The sequence below is a fragment of the Chaetodon auriga genome, chromosome 5 (assembly GCF_051107435.1).
Source record: "Chaetodon auriga isolate fChaAug3 chromosome 5, fChaAug3.hap1, whole genome shotgun sequence".
In the NCBI taxonomy this organism is placed as follows: domain Eukaryota; kingdom Metazoa; phylum Chordata; class Actinopteri; order Chaetodontiformes; family Chaetodontidae; genus Chaetodon; species Chaetodon auriga.
The window spans coordinates 1,629,816-1,647,836 of record NC_135078.1 but is presented as its reverse complement, the minus strand read 5'-3'; the positions used below and the strand labels follow the sequence as shown (position 1 = coordinate 1,647,836).

The window sequence follows — 18,021 nt, the reverse complement described above, 5'->3', positions numbered from 1 at the left end:
GAAAATCACCTTAACAGGGAAAAACTCCTTCAAAGTCAAACAGACTAAAAATCACCATAGAGGGAAAAATGACAAAAACACAAAAACACCACGAGGACGATAACTTGCTCGGGAAGGAGAAGAAACTCAAAGTGTCCAGGAACAAACTCACTAGAGAACAATACTGAGACCAATTGAACGCTAAATACTCACTGAGAGAGGCAGGAGATTGTCTAAGGGAGCAAGACTCGTATGGCTAGAGCATAGAAAATAGTCTGGCACGGGAATCCATCTGGAGCTGGCTTAAGAAGCCGGCTGATTGCTGATGAAGAGCAGGTGTGTCAGGTGAAGCTCGCTCCTGAGGAGATCGGCCCCCCGCCTCTCTCTCACGCGCTGCAAACAATGTCGGAGGGACAACACAAAAACTGAATAATGACCCCCCCAAGGGACGCTACCTGGCGTCCTACCAGGCTTGTCCAGGAACCTGAGGTAGAAGCCCCGCAGCAGTTGTGGGACGAGGATGAGGGAGCGCGAGAGATCCAGGAGTGCTCCTCGAGGCCGTACCCCTCCCAATCGGGAGGCGGCGGCGGAGCTGGGGGCTGGAGAGGGCTGTCCTTGACGGGCTTGAGGAGGGAGACATGGAAAACCCGGTGGACGTTGAGGGAAGCAGGGAGGCTGAGCCGGACGGCGCTGGGGTTGACAACTTTCTCCACAGGATACAGGCCAATGTATCTTGGCGCTAACTTGCAGGAGTCTGTTTGGAGGGGAAGATCTCGGGATGAGAGCCAAACTTGCTGATCCACCCAATAGTTACGCGCAGGGACCTGATGACGATCTGCCGCCGCCGATTGCGCTCGGCTGTCCTCCCGAGGGCGGCTCTGGTCTCTCGCCAAACACGTGAGTACCGAAAATCTGGCCGCCAGAGGAATGAATAGCCACCCCAGGGGACAGCCATCCGGCACCCGCTGGCCCTGAAGGGTGTCTTGGACCTCCTGCTCCACTTGCCACCGGACCACCCCCACCACACAGTTGGGAGAGAGGATGGTCTCGTTGTCGGTCTCCCTCCCCTCCAGGATGAATTGCCGGGAGAGGGCGTCCGGCTTCACGTTCCTGGAACCAGGACGGTAGGTGAGGGTGAAGTGGAAACAGCCCAGGAAGAGTGCCCACTGAGCCTGGCGGGAGTTCAGCCGTCGAGCCGTGTGGAGATAGGATCGGTCCAGACAATGAAGGGTTGTGCAGCCCCCTCTAGCCAGTGTCACCACTGCTGCAGAGCCAGAACTACTGCCAGCAGCTCCCAGTTCCCCACGTCATAATTGCGCTCCGCGGGGGAGAGCCAACAGGAGAAGAAGGCACAGGGGTGGAGCTTGTTGTCTGCAGGGAGGCGCTGGGAGAGGACGGCCCCGACCCCGGAGTCCAAGGCATCAACCTCAACCACAAACTGCTGCTCAGGATCTGGGTGGATGAGAACAGGAGCGTTAGTAAACATGGATTTGAGTTTCTCAAACGCAGAATCTGCAGCTGGAGACCAGACAAAACTGACCTTAGTGGAGGTAAGTTGAGAGAGCGGGGCCGCTATGCGGCTATAATTTATGATAAATCCTCTGTAGAAATTGGCAAACCTGAGAAAGCGCTGCAGTTCCTTCCGGGTAGCAGGGACTGGCCACCCCTTGACCGCTTCCACCTTCCAAGGGTCAGCCCAAAGTTGTCCCTTCTCCACCACATAACCTAAGAAACAGAGGGCACATGAAACTCACATTTCTCGGCTTTTACAAACAGTTTGTTTTCTCGTAGCCTCTGCAGCACATCTTGGACATGAGCAATGTGTTCTTCGAGGGTGCGAGAAAAAAATCAGTATATCATCTAGATGCACGAAGACGACTCTGTTAAGTAGGTCTCTTAACGCATCGTTCACAAGAGACTGAAAAACTACAAGGGTGTTGGTCAGGCCGAATGGCATAACTAAATACTCAAAGTGACCTAGATGGGTGTTAAACACCGTCTTCCACTCGTCCCCCTCGCAGAATTGTAGGCGATCCTCAGGTCCAGCTTGGAGAAGATGCATGTGTCATGTAGAAAGAAAGCCAAGTCTATGAGAGGGAGAGGATACTTGTTTTTAACTGTGATTTCATTTAGGCCTGTATAATCTATACAGGGGTGCAGAGTCTTGTCCTTTTTTTCAACAACAAAAAAATCCTGCCCCCACAGGAGAAGATGACGGCCGGATGAGACCAGCCGCCACAGAGTCCGTAATGTATTTCTCCATGGCCTCCCTTTCAGGCTTGGAGAGATTATAAAGACGTTTGGTGGGGAGAGGTGCACCAGGAAGTAAATCTGTTGCACAGTCATAAGGTCTCTGGGGGGGGAAGTGTGCAAGCAGAGGTCTTGCTAAAAACCTCGCGTAGGTCGTGGTACCCGGTGGGAACGTTAGATAAATCGATTACCTCTGGTGACTGGGATGGAGTGGGGGACTGTGCTGGGACAGTGGACTGGAGACAGTGAGCGTGGCAGTGTAGACTCCAGTTGCAGATGGTGGCGGTGGCCCAGTCAATGTGCTGATTATACTTCTTGAGCCAGAGGATGCCCAAAACAGCAGAGGTTAGAGGAGAGGTAATAACAAATAGTTCAATGTACTTGTGGTGGTTGCTGGAGAGGATTAACTTAAGCGGCTCGGTCTTGTGTGTAACTATTTCCAGTAACTTTCCGTCAATGGCATGGACCATGGAGGTAAGAAAACAATGTCAGGGGGAGAACACAAAAACTGAATCATGACAGAAGAGGTCTTTAAAATCCTTTTTTGTTAATTCGGACTGTCACCGAGCTGTGCCGATGTGAATGATAATCCGGGTTATGGAGGATGGCATGGACTGGAGCAGTTCATTGAGTTTGTCCGTAATGAAGGCGACGGTGGCTCCGGGAAAACATTGTGTGGTGGCGTTGAAGAAGCAGACACTGCGGATGATGCTGTCCTCCACGATGACTGTTGTGGGGCTGAACAGTGGACAGGGGAGCAGGTGGGCCGAGCCAGTGGCGTCGGCTATGGATATGCTAATGCTAGCAGATGCTAGCACTGGATTTTCTCAGAAATGTTGAGAGTACAAAAGCAACAGGCCTCTTGGATGATTGCTGCTCGTGCAATGTTATCCAAACCGAGATAACCTTTGCAGCTTGATGAAGTGTATCAATTTTAGATCATTTAGCTAGGACAGGCTAGCGTGTCTGTATTCCGAGCGTCAGAGTATGTCGCCGCGTGATGATGGCGTCATAATCATGATGAATACATAATTGTATGGATGTTCTTTCTTAAGCACTCTCATGCCTCTGTTTTCTGTTGTTGTAGTGGCCACACTGTATTGCAGCAGCATGTACAAGCTTATTCCCAGACAGAATCATTAGAAAATTAGTTATTAACAACTTCTAGAGACTGCTTTCTGTCAGTTTCATTCTGACTCTTTTTAAATATGAGGACACACCAATGTAATAATCTCTCCTTTCATCCTCCAGCTGTGCCACAGTCTTTGCCATGTGCATGTCTAGTTGAAAAGCACCTGTATACATGACCAAGAGTTCTCTGGAACAAATCAAACTAGGGAAATCAGGTTTCTTTATTTGTCTACCATTATTATGGATACCACAGTTCTTGTTTAAATGACAATTAAGAAATAATCTTACTGGAGAAAGCTCTGATGGTCTCCAACAAAAAAACACAACAGATACCATTTTAGAATTATTATCCATTGTTGAGATAGGCTGCTGCAAACTGTAGTCTAAAAATTCAATTGTAGTAAAGCATTCATGACTGCTTTAACATTGCATTCACTAAACTACTTCTGGTTCTCTTCAAAATTTCTTTACTTAATACACAACTCTCACATAGGCCATATGGTTAGCAAAGGAAGAAAAATCAGTTTGACTGACGTTTGACCTTGGTCACAGATGTATGAATATATATTTTTTTATTTTTTCTTCCTTTTTTTTGTTATTCAAAAAAGACAAGAGATGGTAGACCTTTTGCCTCGACTCACTTCGAACCATTCTTTTTGGTTTTCCATCGGTAAAAGTTGTGAATAGTACCTGGGACTGCCTTTTAGTGCAGCCATTAAGGGCACATCTCTGTGGGATCCATCCACTTGTCCATGGCCATCCCCCTGCTCAACACCTTACCACCAGTAATGCTGGTCCAAAGTGGTGGTCTCTGGTCACAAGAGAGACTTGGCTGGGGCTGCCTCACCACCTAATCTAAGCCTTTCCAACACTATGCAGCCCTGTCTGACAACTCTCTGGTCCAGCCAGCTGATGGTCTTGCAGCTCGCAACATCCCATCGGTACTGTAAAGTCAAATTAGTGTTTTTTATCCGCAACAGTGACCTCCCCCTCCTGTCACAACAGACATTCACTCAGACATTCTGGAGGCCCTCTGTGCCTTGTAACAGAGCAAGGAATCCTGTTGGGACTGCCTATAAACCCCAGCTTCAGTCAGTGACTTCAACAACAGGAGAGAAGCAGACTTTGACACTCTCTTGCCCTGAGAATGCACAGCCATCATCTTCTTTGTCCTACCTACTACTTTGATAGTGGGGTATTCTATAATCAGGAACATCATTTGTTTTAGATCACCACAAATTTCAAATTGGTGACCTGATGTATTTTGACATGCTTACATTTTCCCAGCCTTCTCTCCATGCTCATAGGAGCCATGCTGAGTCAGCTGCTTAAGTTGTTAAGTGCTGGCTTTCTTTCACATTGCGCAATATGAGATGACATGTCCCCTAAAGTATTTAATTCAATATTCCTTTATTTATATCCAAAAAAACACTGCCTTCAGTCATTCCCTGACCATTGAGTATGACATTCCCAGAGTCTGATTATGGCCAATTTCAGATTTAAAAGAATTTACAAAAGTTTATTCTGAAAGAAGCAAAGGGTTACGTCTCCATGTGTTGTTGTGTCACGGAGAAACAAGGATTTCACCTGAGCACAGACCAGACAAGGTGGACCTGTTGTAGTTCCAGAAATTTATTCAGATAAAATGGCAACTAACAAATAAGTACACAAGGGTGAGAATCAAAACCAAGGTAATAAATCCATAGAAATTGAGCTGGAAGGCCAACAGTGTTGACAGGTCCCCTTTAGAAGCTGCTGAAGTGTGTCAGGACCAACGATCAGTGGCAGGGAACCTAAGCAGGAAGCTGGCAACAGGACAGCAGGACAGGAGACTGGTGACAGGACTGCAGGACAGGAGGCTGGCCACGGGACAGCTGGACTGGAGGCCGGCAATAGGACGGCAGGACTGAAGGCTGGTGAGGGATGTGGTGAGGCAAGGGAAGCAGGTCATTGATGAACTCCCACCACTGAAGAATGGTGCAGGTCAGCATTTTCTGGAGATAGCTTGCAGCTTTGGGTCAGTGGATTGCTGCAGCTCAGAAACTGGAGGCAGCCACAATAGCAGCTCAGCTCAGGAGATGACTGCAGCACAGTAACTGAAGATAGCTGCAGCTCAGGGGATCACTGCACCACAGGCTGGTTGTTGGCCGGATCACAGATAGAGTAGATGTCAATCAGACGATTGTTGATCAGGAGTATACTTGGCAGTGCTCAACCCAGGAACTGGAGAGACGTAGACCGAGACGCTGGGCAGCGAGACCTCTGGGACACTGGGCAGCAGTGAGGATGAGGAGCTGGGCAAGGTGAGGCACAACGTCGTCAGGAAACCCTATTCTTTCTTGCAGGGGGCCATCTTGGGGGCCAAATCAGGACTGAAGAAGAGATAACTGATTTTATGCAAGGGCCAGAATTGGAGCCACTGGAGGAACTCAAGTTCTCCAGCCTGTTTTTGAAATTACCCATTGCCTGTAATAATCTCGTCAGGGAACCAAAAACCAGGCCTTAGAGTGAATGACAAGGACTAGAGCTTCTATGCCTCTTAGCTGACTCTTAGAGTCAATAGAGTAAATCAAATAAAAAGACTCTTACGGAATTATGGAAGGATGAGGCAGGAGAGGGTCAAAACAAAAGTAATAAGTTCATAAAGCAAACAAAATCCAATAGAAAGGAAGCAGAGTTCAAACATCTAAAAACATGCAAGGTCCAGGGGAAAAACAAAGAAAAAGTCCAAACACACAGGAAACCCAAGGAAACTCTGACGAGAATGCTGGAACTCTTGACACCATATGTACAAGGGATGAACTGGCAAAGACTAAGGGAAACACATGGATTTAATACGCTGGGGAGGGAGAACTAATGAGACAAGTGAAAACACAGGCCAGTCTATACAACAGATGAGTATCCAGCTTTACTCGGCTCTGCTCACTCCCGCAAAATCTGTCATTATGGATGACCAACTAACTTTTAAAGAGTATATGACCTCTGTTGCCAACTTGCCCTGTACAACATCAAGAAGATCAGACCCTACCTGACTGAGCATGCAACACAACTTCTAGTACAAGCGCTGGTGCCATCACGCCCCGACTACTGTAATTCCTTACTGGCAGGGCTCCCAGCATGCTCGTTAAAACCCTTGCAGATGATCCAGAATGTGGCGGCTCACCTGGTCTTTAACCAGCCCAAACAAGCGCATGTCACTGTTCATATCCCTCCACTGGCTCCCAGTTGCTGCCTGCATCAAGTATAAGTCCTTGATGCTTGCCTACAAAATTGCCACCAAAACCACTCTGACCTACCTGAACTCCCTCATTCAGGTGTATGCTCCCTCCCACTCACTACGCTCTGCCCAGGAACGGCGCCTAAGTCCCTAGCTAAACTCTTTTCTTCTGTGGTTTTCCGGTGGTGGAATGAGCTACCAAACTGAGCCGAGTCCCTCTCGATCTTTAGAAAAACACCAAGCTCTTCACTGAACACCTTCTTTTTTAAAAAACAATAAATAAATAAAATTTTTTCTCTCTATGCACTCTATGCATTACTTCATAGTACTGTCTCGTAGCACCTATGTCCAGTTGCACCAGAAAGTTGCATTAGGGCACTTACTCTTGTTGTTCTCTCCCATCTAGAACCTTGCTTGTGATGTATGAAAATTGCATATCCACATCGCTTTGGATAAAAGCGTCTGCGAAATGACAAATTGCGATTGAAAACAATCAGACAATTAGACAGGCATGAAAAAGACAGACTGAAAAAGGAATAGCCTCTAGATGAAGGGTTACAGAAGTGCCACAAATCAGTTATGCCATATGTCTGAAGAAAAAGATGGATTGATTGTACCAATTTTGGTTCAGAAGTTGAGAGTGTACTAGTGATGTGTCGTTCGCGAACGTAACGGCTCTTAGAGCCGGCTCTTTGAAGTGAACGACGGGAGCCGGCTCCTGATTGGTGGGGGGCCGGCTCCGAGACGCTTTTTTTTTCTCTCGCTTTTTTTCTCTTGAAGCCGCACGTGATTGGTCAATATGCGTGGTGTCGTCTCTGTGTCTGCGCCGCTTAGTGCGCTGAGCAGAGGGGGGAGGGGCGGCAGTTACACACACACACACACACACACACACACAGCAGCAGCAGCAGCACACGAAAGGGTCAAGAGAGGAGAGAGAGTGCAAAACGGAGGACATTTACCAACAAAAAGTAAGTCCAGAAATGAGTGAAAGCAGGAAAAGGAGCCAAATCTGGACTCACTTTAATTATATTGATGGCTCCAAAGCAGAGTGCATTGTCTGCATGTATGTAACTGAGTATATAAAAAGCTAAATTTGTTTTGTATTTTATAATTTATTTTTTGTAGATCTGTAGAGTAAATATTTTAATTTATATTTCGTTGTGTGTTTTTCAGGGATCCTGTGTTTCACTTTTAATTTGTTAAGTATAAAAAAGCTAAAAGTTTGTTCTTGTATTTCATAGTTTATTTATTGTTGCACTGAAAAGTAAATATTTTGAATTTACATTTTGTTGTGTCGTGTGTTTTTCAGGGATTCTGTGTTGCTTGGCTTTAAAGTTGCTTAGTATAAAAAAGTTAAAAGTTTAAAATAGTTAAAAGTTCACTGTAGAGTGAAAAAATAAAGGCATATTTATAATATAGTAGTATAATACTTTTTTTTTTTTACATTATTCATTCATTTTGTGCATAATGTTACATTATTATTGGTAATATATCGATTAAAGCAACAAAAAAATCTGAAGAGCCGTTTGGGAGCCGAAAGAACCGGCTCTTTTTAGTGAGCAGAAAGAGCCGGTTCTCTAAAAAGAGCCGGAATTCCCATCACTAGAGTGTACACAGTTTGTGTCCTTATCTAGAATGTGATGGTGTGTATCCATGTTAGGAAGACAGGAGATGTTGTAAAAGAAAAAAGCATTATCATCCCAATTTTGGCCATGAATGTTAGCTAAAGTAACTGGGAATCTGTACAAATGACCAATTCAATTCAATTGTTATTTATATAGCGCCAAATCACAACAATCACACAAAGTTGTCTCAGGACATGTTCCATGTAGAGCTGTTCCAGACCAAACTCTTTTATCTACAGAGACCCAACAAATCCCTCATGAGCAAGCACTTGGCGACAGTGGCAAGGAAAAACTTCCTTTTAACAGGCAGAAACCTAAGGCAGAACCAGGCTCTGGGTGGCAGCCATCTGCCTCAACCAGTTGGGTGAGAGAGACAGACAGAGAGACAGTGGATGCAATAATTATAGACGTATGACTAATAGTAGTAGCAGTTGCCGTGGATGTCAGGCAGGGCATGGCAGGAGACGTAGTTATAATCCACAATCCAGGTTCAGCCACTATCCATGGGAAACTGTGAGACGACAAAGCACAGAGACTCCGGGGAAGAAGCAAAGTTAGTAACACGTCGTGGTAGGTAGGACATGAAAGTGTGCAGATGGAGAGGGAGAGAGGAACAGAGGAGCTTGGGGTATCTTTGGAGGTCCCCTGACAGTCTAATCCTATAGCAGCATAACTAGTCCAAGGCAAGCCTGAGCCAGCCCTAACTATAAGATTTATCAAAAAGGAAAGTTTTAAGCCTACTCTTAAATGTAGAGAAAGTGTCTGCCTCCCAGACAAAGACTAAAAGATGGTTCCACAGGAGAGGAGCTTGATAGTTAAAGGCTCTGGCTCCCAATCTGCTTTTGGAGATTTTAGGAACCATAAGTAAGCCTGCATTCTGGGAACACAGTGTTCTAGTGGGGTAATAAGGTACTATGAGCTCTTTAAGATAAGATGGTGCCTTACCATTTATGGCTTTGTACATAAGGAGGAGGACTTTAAATTCTATTCTAAATCTTACAAGGAGTCAGTGCAGAGTGCATCGTTTTGAGACAGGATGTGCCTGATTTTTGCAATGTTGTGCAGGTGAAAAAAGGCAGCCCTTGAAATATGTTTTCTATGGGAGTTAAAGGACAAATCCTGATCAAAGATAACTCCCAGATTCTTTACAGTGGTACTAGAGGCCAACGCAATGCCATCCATAACTGCTACATCATCAGAAAGTGAGTTTCTAAGATGTTTAGGACCTAGTACTATAACTTCAGTTTTGTCCTAGTTTAGCAACAGAAAATTGCAGGTCATCCAGGTCTTTATGTACTGAAGACACACTTTTCTTGTGGCTTCATTGATAAATATAGCTGGGTATCATCTGCATAGCAATGAAAATTTATTGAGTGTTTCCTGATAATGTTCCCTAAGGGAACCATATATAAGGTGAATAGTACTGGTCTAAGCACAGAACCCTGCAGAACTCCGTAGCTGGCTTTAGTATGTACAGAGGAGTCATCATTAACATGTACAAACTGAGCACGATCTGAAAAGTAGGCTTTAAACTAGCTTAGTGCAGTTCTCTTAATGCCAATGAAGTGTTCCAGTCTCTGCAATAGGATACCATGGTCAATAGTATTGAATGTAACACTAAGATCTAATAAGACTAGTACAGAAACAAGTCCTTTGTATGATGCCAACAATAATAATATAATGCCACATGGGGTCACATTCATGCTAGACATCACATGGAAAGGTACATTCTTACTGATTCAGATTGCTAGCCATCTCACCTTGGTTGGAATCGTACGCTTGTCCTATCAATCCAACCACCTTTCAGTCTGAATTGGTCAGCAGTATGGAGATGAATCTTTTGGAAGAATGAGATATCAGCCTTGACATGATTAAGCTGTGTGGGTACTTTTCTACGTTTCATGGGATGATTTAAAGACTTGATGTTCAAACTTATAAAGATAATCAGGCGACCTGTAGTCTTTCCTAAGTTATTTTTGTCTTCCATTTGGAATTATGGTGAACAGTACACCATTAATACACCCCAAAACTTCAAGAGAGAATAAATATAGATATGTTAAATATAAGACAATTGTGTGTTTTGTGTTTGTTTGTGTGTGTGTGTTACAACTATGACATCATATAATAACCAAATAACAATTAAGTTTCATAGAATCACTAGAAATTCTACTGAGAGAAAAACAGTTAATTCTGATATTATAAATAACATACAGTAATTTAAACACATTAAGGTCACTACCCTACCATACCAGATCAAGTCATTATTATAATATTTTTACAGAGCTTTAAATAAAGCAAGTGAATGTGTCACAGTCTTTATTTTGCTTCTATAAAAACCTTTACCTCAAATATTATGTGAATAACACAACCCAAATGACAAAGAGTTGGCTAAAAAAACTAAAGGTCACAAATGTGGAGTGAAACACTTTTTTCCATGCAGTCTCTACTGTTTATGGAAAGCATTTCACAATGCCTTAATAACTAATAAATATAATTATCTGTCATGAATATCACAATTTTTTATGATTCCGCTATCTGATTCTAACTATTTTATAAGCAGTTTACAATTTGGAACTTGTGCCTTTGCTAATGACATTGATTAATGAGTGTGTCAGTAATAATCCATTAATAACAACACCTTTTGTGATCAGAAGATCAGATGATCATTACCGATAAACACCCCCCCACACACACACACATACACACACACCCACCCCCAAGTTGTTATAAATCATAATTTTCCTTTAATGCACTGGGAGGATGGTTAGCAGTTAAGCCCACATGAATACAACCCAACACAAGTTGTTCTTATTACTGGCTTATTACTGTTCCATAAAGCATTAATAATTAATTCATTAAGCATCAATAAAGCATACTTTATAAAACAGGCCTTATCGAAAAGTAGTACCACAATTTCTCATGCAGGTAGCAAATTAAATTTATTAAATAGACTCATTTCTAAAGGAAAATCAGGCCATCTAAAGGCAAAGAAGAGATGTACATTTAAGATGATATGTGACACAGTGTTTCTCATTTTAAGAGCAACATGTGCACAGTTAGGAATTAGAAATTAGATCTATATGGAGTCTGCTGAATCTCAGCAAGGTTACAGTCGGATGAAAATATCAGTAGCTCGATATCAGTAGCTTATAGCCTATAGATATAGCTCTAGCCCATGTCCCTTGGTTAGCGCTAGTTTTATCATTTCCTCAATGTTTTGCTCGGGTATTTTTGTTTACTACCATAGAAATGAGGCCTATATTTGTCCGATAACAGAAAATGCAAAAGTTGACCTCACCCACCCTACTAATTCATGCCAAGGCAGATACACTGTCAGTTCTGAATCATTCACAGCACAGGTAACCACAATCTGAAAATAAAATAAAGTCTTAAAAAAAAAAAAAAAAAAAAACTTAAAGAATATTATAATCAAAGCTTTCCATTCACTAATACAATCATATACCTTTGTATAGAGTAAAATCCAAGTAAGTGGTGCTTTGTGAAAATTGTCCTGAGTTATAAAAAGTTAAATTGTTAAAAAGACACAAACACAAAAAGTCTAACTTTTAACAGCATGGAACCACTGGCAACCACTGCAAAGTCTTTGGTCACATTCAGATGTGTTGTTCTCTGTGAAAGGACTGCTGCTGCTGCCGATCACGCTGCTGAGAGGTTCGATCTGATGGAGTCCTCTCGCAACTGACGGTGCTTCCCAGTATCACACTCCTCACTATGTATGCGACGCTCAATGGTAATCCTGTAGTTTTTTCTGCAGAGGAATTAATCATATTAAAGGTAAAATCTTTTTTTCAGACTTTTCACTTTCATGATCATTCCTTTCAGTTATCTTAAAATCTTACTCAGCTAAATAGTAAAGAAAACTGTATTGTAAAAATCCATTGTATGTCACAAAGTAACTTGTTTTATTCTGCCTTAACCTACACACATGGACTGTACTTAAACAGCTAGCACAGCTAGCACAGTTAAATTGTTATCATTTCACCTCTTCCTAATTGATCAGCAACTGAAAGTCAAATAACAGGGAAAATCTTGAGTGACATCGGAACATATTTCAAGGTAAACAATATATTTGTAACCCATTTGCTACTGTTGAGGAACAGTTAAGCTATTAACTACTGTTAGACAACAGCAAAAGTTAATATTCAAACACAGATAATAGCCAATGTTAGCATTCAGTGACTTCCTAGATAACATTACCATAAATACCACAGATTTTGAACATTTATTTAGGCCTGGAAGTAAATGCACTGGATATACTATAGTTTGCAATGTAACATAACATAAGGCATGACAGGCATGTCTTGCCAACTTCTTCACACAAAAAACTAACTTCTGATGTGCTTGGATGCAACCTATATGAACATTACACATGGGCTTTGTGTGCATGTGATGTGCAGTGTGCATGCATATGATGCTTGTGTCTCAAGCATGTGTACATGCCAAGAAAAACTTGAACTTTTTGGAGGTGTCAAACATAATATGGCCTTGCAACATATGGACACTATTGTCACTAACCAATTGCTGGTTTGGTGTGGAATAAAAACACCCTCCTGACAACTCAATGTCTTTTACTTATTGATACTGGACAAAATATACAGCACTAAACACACATACACACACACACACACACACACACGCACACACACACATGCACAGACATAGATATATATCATATATTATCAAATGCCCGACCAGAGAGGAGAACATTCTGGATCACTGTTACACCACCGTCAGGGATGCTTATCACGCCGTCCCCCGTGCTGCACTGGGCCACTCTGACCACGTCATGGTGCACCTGATTCCTGCGTACAGGCAGAAACTAAAGCTCTGCAAACCTGTAGTGAGGACATCAAGGAAGTGGACCAGTGAGGCTGTGGAGGATCTCCAGGTGTGTTTGGACTCTACTGACTGGGATGTGTTCAGGACTGCTACCAACAGCCTGGATGAGTACACGGAGACTGTGACGTCCTACATCAGCTTCTGTGAGGACTGCTGTGTTCCATCACGCACCAGGGTGAGTTACAACAATGACAAACCCTGGTTCACAGCCCAACTCAGGCAGCTAAGGTTGGCAAAGGAAGAGGCCTTCAGGAGTGGGGACAAAGACAGATACAAAGAGCCGAAGTACAAGTTTAGCAAGGCGGTGAAAGAGGCTAAACGGCTGTACTCTGAGAAGCTCCAACACCAATTCTCAGCTAACGACTCTGCGTCTGTCTGGAAAGGGCTCAGGCAGATCACTAACTTCAAGCCTAAAGCCCCCCACTCCATCAACGATCGACGCCTAGCCAACGACCTGAACCAGTTCTACTGCCGCTTTGAAAGACAAAGGGACAGTCCAGCAACCATCCCCCACGACACCTCTGAACAGCTCCAGCTCCAGTCACCTCCACCAATGCCCACCTTAAAGGCCCCCCCCTCCCCCTCCCCACCTACCTCAGTGACGACTCTTTCCATCCATGAAAGGGACGTCAACAGACTCTTCAGGAGACAGAACCCCCGGAAAGCAGCTGGACCGGATTCTGTCTCCCCATCTGCCTTGAAGCACTGCGCTGATCAGCTGTCCCCAGTGTTCACAGACATTTTTAACACCTCACTGGAGACATGTCACGTGCCAGCCTGCTTCAAGTCTTCAACCATCATCCCTGTTCCCAAGAAGCCAAGGACCACAGGACTTAATGACTTCAGACCCGTCGCCCTGACCTCTGTGGTCATGAAGTCCTTTGAGCGCCTTGTGCTCTCACACATCAGAGACATCACTGACCCTCTCCTGGACCCCCTGCAGTTTGCCTACAGAGCCAACAGGTCTGTAGACGATGCAGTCAACTTGGCCCTCCACTTCATCCTCCAGCACCTGGACTCCGCAGGAACCTACGCCAGGATCCTGTTTGTGGATTTCAGCTCTGCCTTCAACACCATCGTCCCAACTCTGCTTCAGGAGAAGCTCTCCCAGCTGAGCGTGCCTGACTCCACCTGCAGGTGGATCACAGACTTCCTGTCTGACAGGAAACAGTGCGTGAAGCTGGGGAAACACCTCTCTGACGCTAAGACCATCAGCACCGGATCCCCCCAGGGCTGTGTTCTTTCTCCTCTGCTCTTCTCCCTGTACACGAACAGCTGCACCTCCAGTCACCAGTCTGTCAAGCTCCTGAAGTTTGCGGACGACACCACCCTCATCGGACTCATCTCTGATGGCGACGAGTCTGCCTACAGGTGGGAGGTTGACCATCTGGTGACCTGGTGCAATCAGAACAACCTGGAGCTAAATGCTCTAAAGACAGTGGAGATGGTTGTGGACTACAGGAAGAACTCAGCCTCACCCGCCCCCATCACCCTCTGTGACTCCACTATTGACACTGTGGAGTCTTTCCGCTTCCTGGGAACTATCATCTCCCAGGACCTCAAGTGGGAGCCGAACATCAGCTCCCTCATCAGGAAAGCACAGCAGAGGATGTACTTCCTACGGCAGCTGAAGAAATTCAGCCTGCCAAAGACAATGATGGTGCACTTCTACACAGCCATCATTGAGTCCATCCTCACCTCCTCCATCACCATCTGGTACGCTGCTGCCATCGCCAAGGACAAGGGCAGACTGCAGCGTGTCATTCGGTCTGCAGAGAAGGTGATTGGCTGCAATCTACCATCTCTTCAGGACCTGTACGCCTCCAGGACCCTGAGGCGTGCAGAAAAGATTGTGGCTGATCCCTCTCACCCCGGACACAAACTCTTTGAGCCACTCCCCTCTGGCAGGAGGCTGCGGTCCATCAGGACCAAAACCTCACGCCACAAGAACAGTTTTTTCCCGTCTGCTGTCAGCCTTACCAACAAGGCCCGGAACCCCCCCTGACACTCTTCACATTCCACCTCGGACTCATCCTGTCACATTGACTGATATAAATATAACTCTATGCGTTACATTAACGCTCAACTGGGACTTCTTTCTGAAAAACAGTACTGTGTTTCTAACAATAACAGACTTGTGTATATATATTTAAATTGTTATTTTTTATGCTCTTATTTTAGTAGACGTGTCATATTTTAGTAGATGTGTCATGCACCAATTTCACCAGAAAAAATTCCTCGTATGTGTAAAAGCATTCTTGGCAATAAAGCTTTTTCTGATTCTGATTCTGATATGTACATACATACAAACACACATGCATACAGTACTATAGCAGCCAGATTGTGTGATGGTCATGTCATCACCTTTCAAATCAAGGTCAAAGGTCGTTGAGCAAATCAGATGTTCAAATCCCGGCCAGGGCAAGTCCCCAGTAAGGGTCTGCAGGCTTAGACCCCTAATGCTATAATAATAACAATAATAATAATAATAATTGTGCAAGAGAGTGGGTGCTAAGAGTTGGTGATGCAAATGTGAAATAGAAAAAGATAAGGAGAGCGTGGAAAAGGGCCTGTTTTCTAGAGAACTGGCTCACGAACCAGTTGGCACAGTTGGTATAAATTGCGCTGTAATATCCATTTCCGACTCTGAAACCAGACACATTCACACTGACATACCCAGACTGACCCCATTCTAAAAACAAAAAATGAAAATACGGCTCTTTCACCAAGTGAAACACACTTTTAAGCCTTTTACCCACAGTCGGCATGTAAACCTTCACCTCCCTGCATCCTCTTCTTCAGCATGGCTGTGAAAGACAAAATGACCTTCTCCTGGGGTCTACTATGACCTTTATTTCATGAGAGTATAAATGAAAATGTATGATAGTATAAACCATCCATACCGTCTCTTATTATGGGGAACATGAGATCTCTCCCTAATAAGATGGAAGAGTGTAGTCTCATTTGCTTCACAGACATTTGGTTACATGAACTCATGCCAGACTTACATGTGTCATGGGACAATTTTCAACTGCTGAGAGAGTGGACAGGAGAGTGAAGGAGAGCGGTAAGAGGAAAGGTGGGGGCATAGCAATGTTTGTGAAAAACAAATCATGTAACCCAGGGCACATCAGTGTAAAAGAGCAGTACATTCAGCCATATTATCTTGTGAGGGAATTCTGGCACATCACTGCGATAACAGTGCACCTCCCCCCTGGGTGAGAGGAGGATGTTAGCCAAGCTGACAATGATCATGGACAAACATCTCACCCCCTGCATGAGACAGTGGGGAGCTGCTTAAGCAGTTCCTTCAGCAACAGACTGCTGCATCCAGTATGTCAGATAGAATGCTACCGCAGGTCCTTCATCCCAACAGCTGTCACACTGTTCAATTCCAGCATCATGTAATGTAGCACAGTATTGGTGCTGTTTTTTTTCCAATTCTACATCATAAACCTCCTGTTTTGTTTTGTTTTTTGTTTTTGTTTTTTTTGTTTTTTTTTTGTACTTCTGTTATCTATGCTAATACATTCTCACATTATCCATTACATCTGGTGAAATACCATTACATACATAATATTAAAAATATAAAAGTATTTTTTTCCAACTGTGTAATGACACTGTATTTATTACCCACACTGGCAACAGTGTTTTTTAGAAACTGTACATATTGTAGATATACATACACTTGTGCAGTTCAATGTTCTTTTTATGCAACAGTATTTCTCAAGTACAATTTCAACAAATGGCATTGGTAGTTCTTATGGGCAGTAGTATTTTTATGTAAATTAGTATTTTTATATTCTGTGCATAATGTTCATATACAAATTTATTCTTTGTCCTTCATGCTATTTATCTTCACCCTTCACTTAAGCTTCACTTCACTGTACTGTTTTTTCTTTTTTATTATTGCTGGCTGTAACGACTCAATTTCCTCGGTGTGGGATCAATAAAGTCTTAGAAAGTGGTTGAATGCTGTTAGCTGTTGTCTAAAGGTTGCTTTTTTTTTTTTTTTTTTTTTTTGATTTTTTAAATATGTCATTCCAAAATTTCACTATCCATTGTCTTTTCAGTTGCTTATCAATTGAGGAGGGGTGAAATTGTAACTATTTTTTATTCTATACAAGTATATGACTTGCAACCTGGAACACAGTGGTACAAGATTATCCTTTTGACAACAGCATTTGAGCTTTCCATCCTCAGCGTGACATCAGCCGACAGTATGTGAATGTGACAATGCTGTATCAGTATAGATGACAAGGTAAATATCATCTATTGTTACCTGAAAAAGTAGAATGCTATAAGCATAGCAGCTCCCAGAACAGCTCCCACTATGACTCCAGTCAAAGCTGATACTCCTAGCCCACCTGTTTGGAAGAGCAGTTATTGTTTAAAACATGCATCATACACACTGTAGCTAATGTAAAAATTCCAAGTCAATTTTCACAAGTTTCAGTGAACATTAGTGTTAATTTACATGATTTGTCTGGTATCTCTGCATGTGCATTGTATCTTCCTCTCAGGGTGAAATGGTCAGTGCTGAAGGCAGGCAGCAGCTGAAAAGTTCCATTTGCACCAAAGTAGTTGGCCACCACCTGTAAATTAGCATACCATACAATCATCTAGTTAAATTTCCACAAGCATATTTACCATCTTCTGCCTGTTAGGGGAGATGTTAGCACCTTGGGGATAGTTGAAACAGATCCGCACACCAAGTAGCTCCCATTAAAAGGATTTTTATTAGCTGTGACATCCAAGCAAAAGGCTCTTCTCAGACTTCTGATAAGTACTGTTAATTACCCATAATCCACAAACATGACATACCACACTGTTTACAAATTACCATTAGTTCATATTAAAGGCATACATAAATTTGTATACCCACATTATATCTATACAAAATGTACATAAAGAAAATCACAGTATATACAAATCATGTACCCCCAACTGTTTGTATTC

The 18,021-nt window shown here is 43.5% G+C and overlaps 1 protein-coding gene across 2 annotated transcripts in view; it reads right to left on the bottom strand.

Annotated features, from left to right (window-relative positions):
- Nucleotides 1–349: 349 nt before the first annotated feature.
- npr3 (natriuretic peptide receptor 3) overlaps nucleotides 350–18,021 on the bottom strand; it is a 49,793-nt gene continuing 32,121 nt past the window's right edge. The window contains exons 6-9 of one of the 2 annotated variants that reach the window (XR_013077160.1): nucleotides 17,540–17,657; nucleotides 17,345–17,429; nucleotides 1,599–1,704; nucleotides 350–1,431 (exon numbers count right to left, since the gene is read on the bottom strand). Coding sequence is in view for 1 of the 2 variants with exons in the window: in XM_076730199.1 (XP_076586314.1) it covers nucleotides 11,860–11,971; nucleotides 17,345–17,429; nucleotides 17,540–17,657 (315 nt within the window). In the remaining variant the exon portion in view is untranslated. Of the gene's footprint in view, nucleotides 1,432–1,598; nucleotides 1,705–10,536; nucleotides 11,972–17,344; nucleotides 17,430–17,539; nucleotides 17,658–18,021 lie in introns of those variants that run through there. The other variant, XM_076730199.1, reaches the window with a different exon arrangement.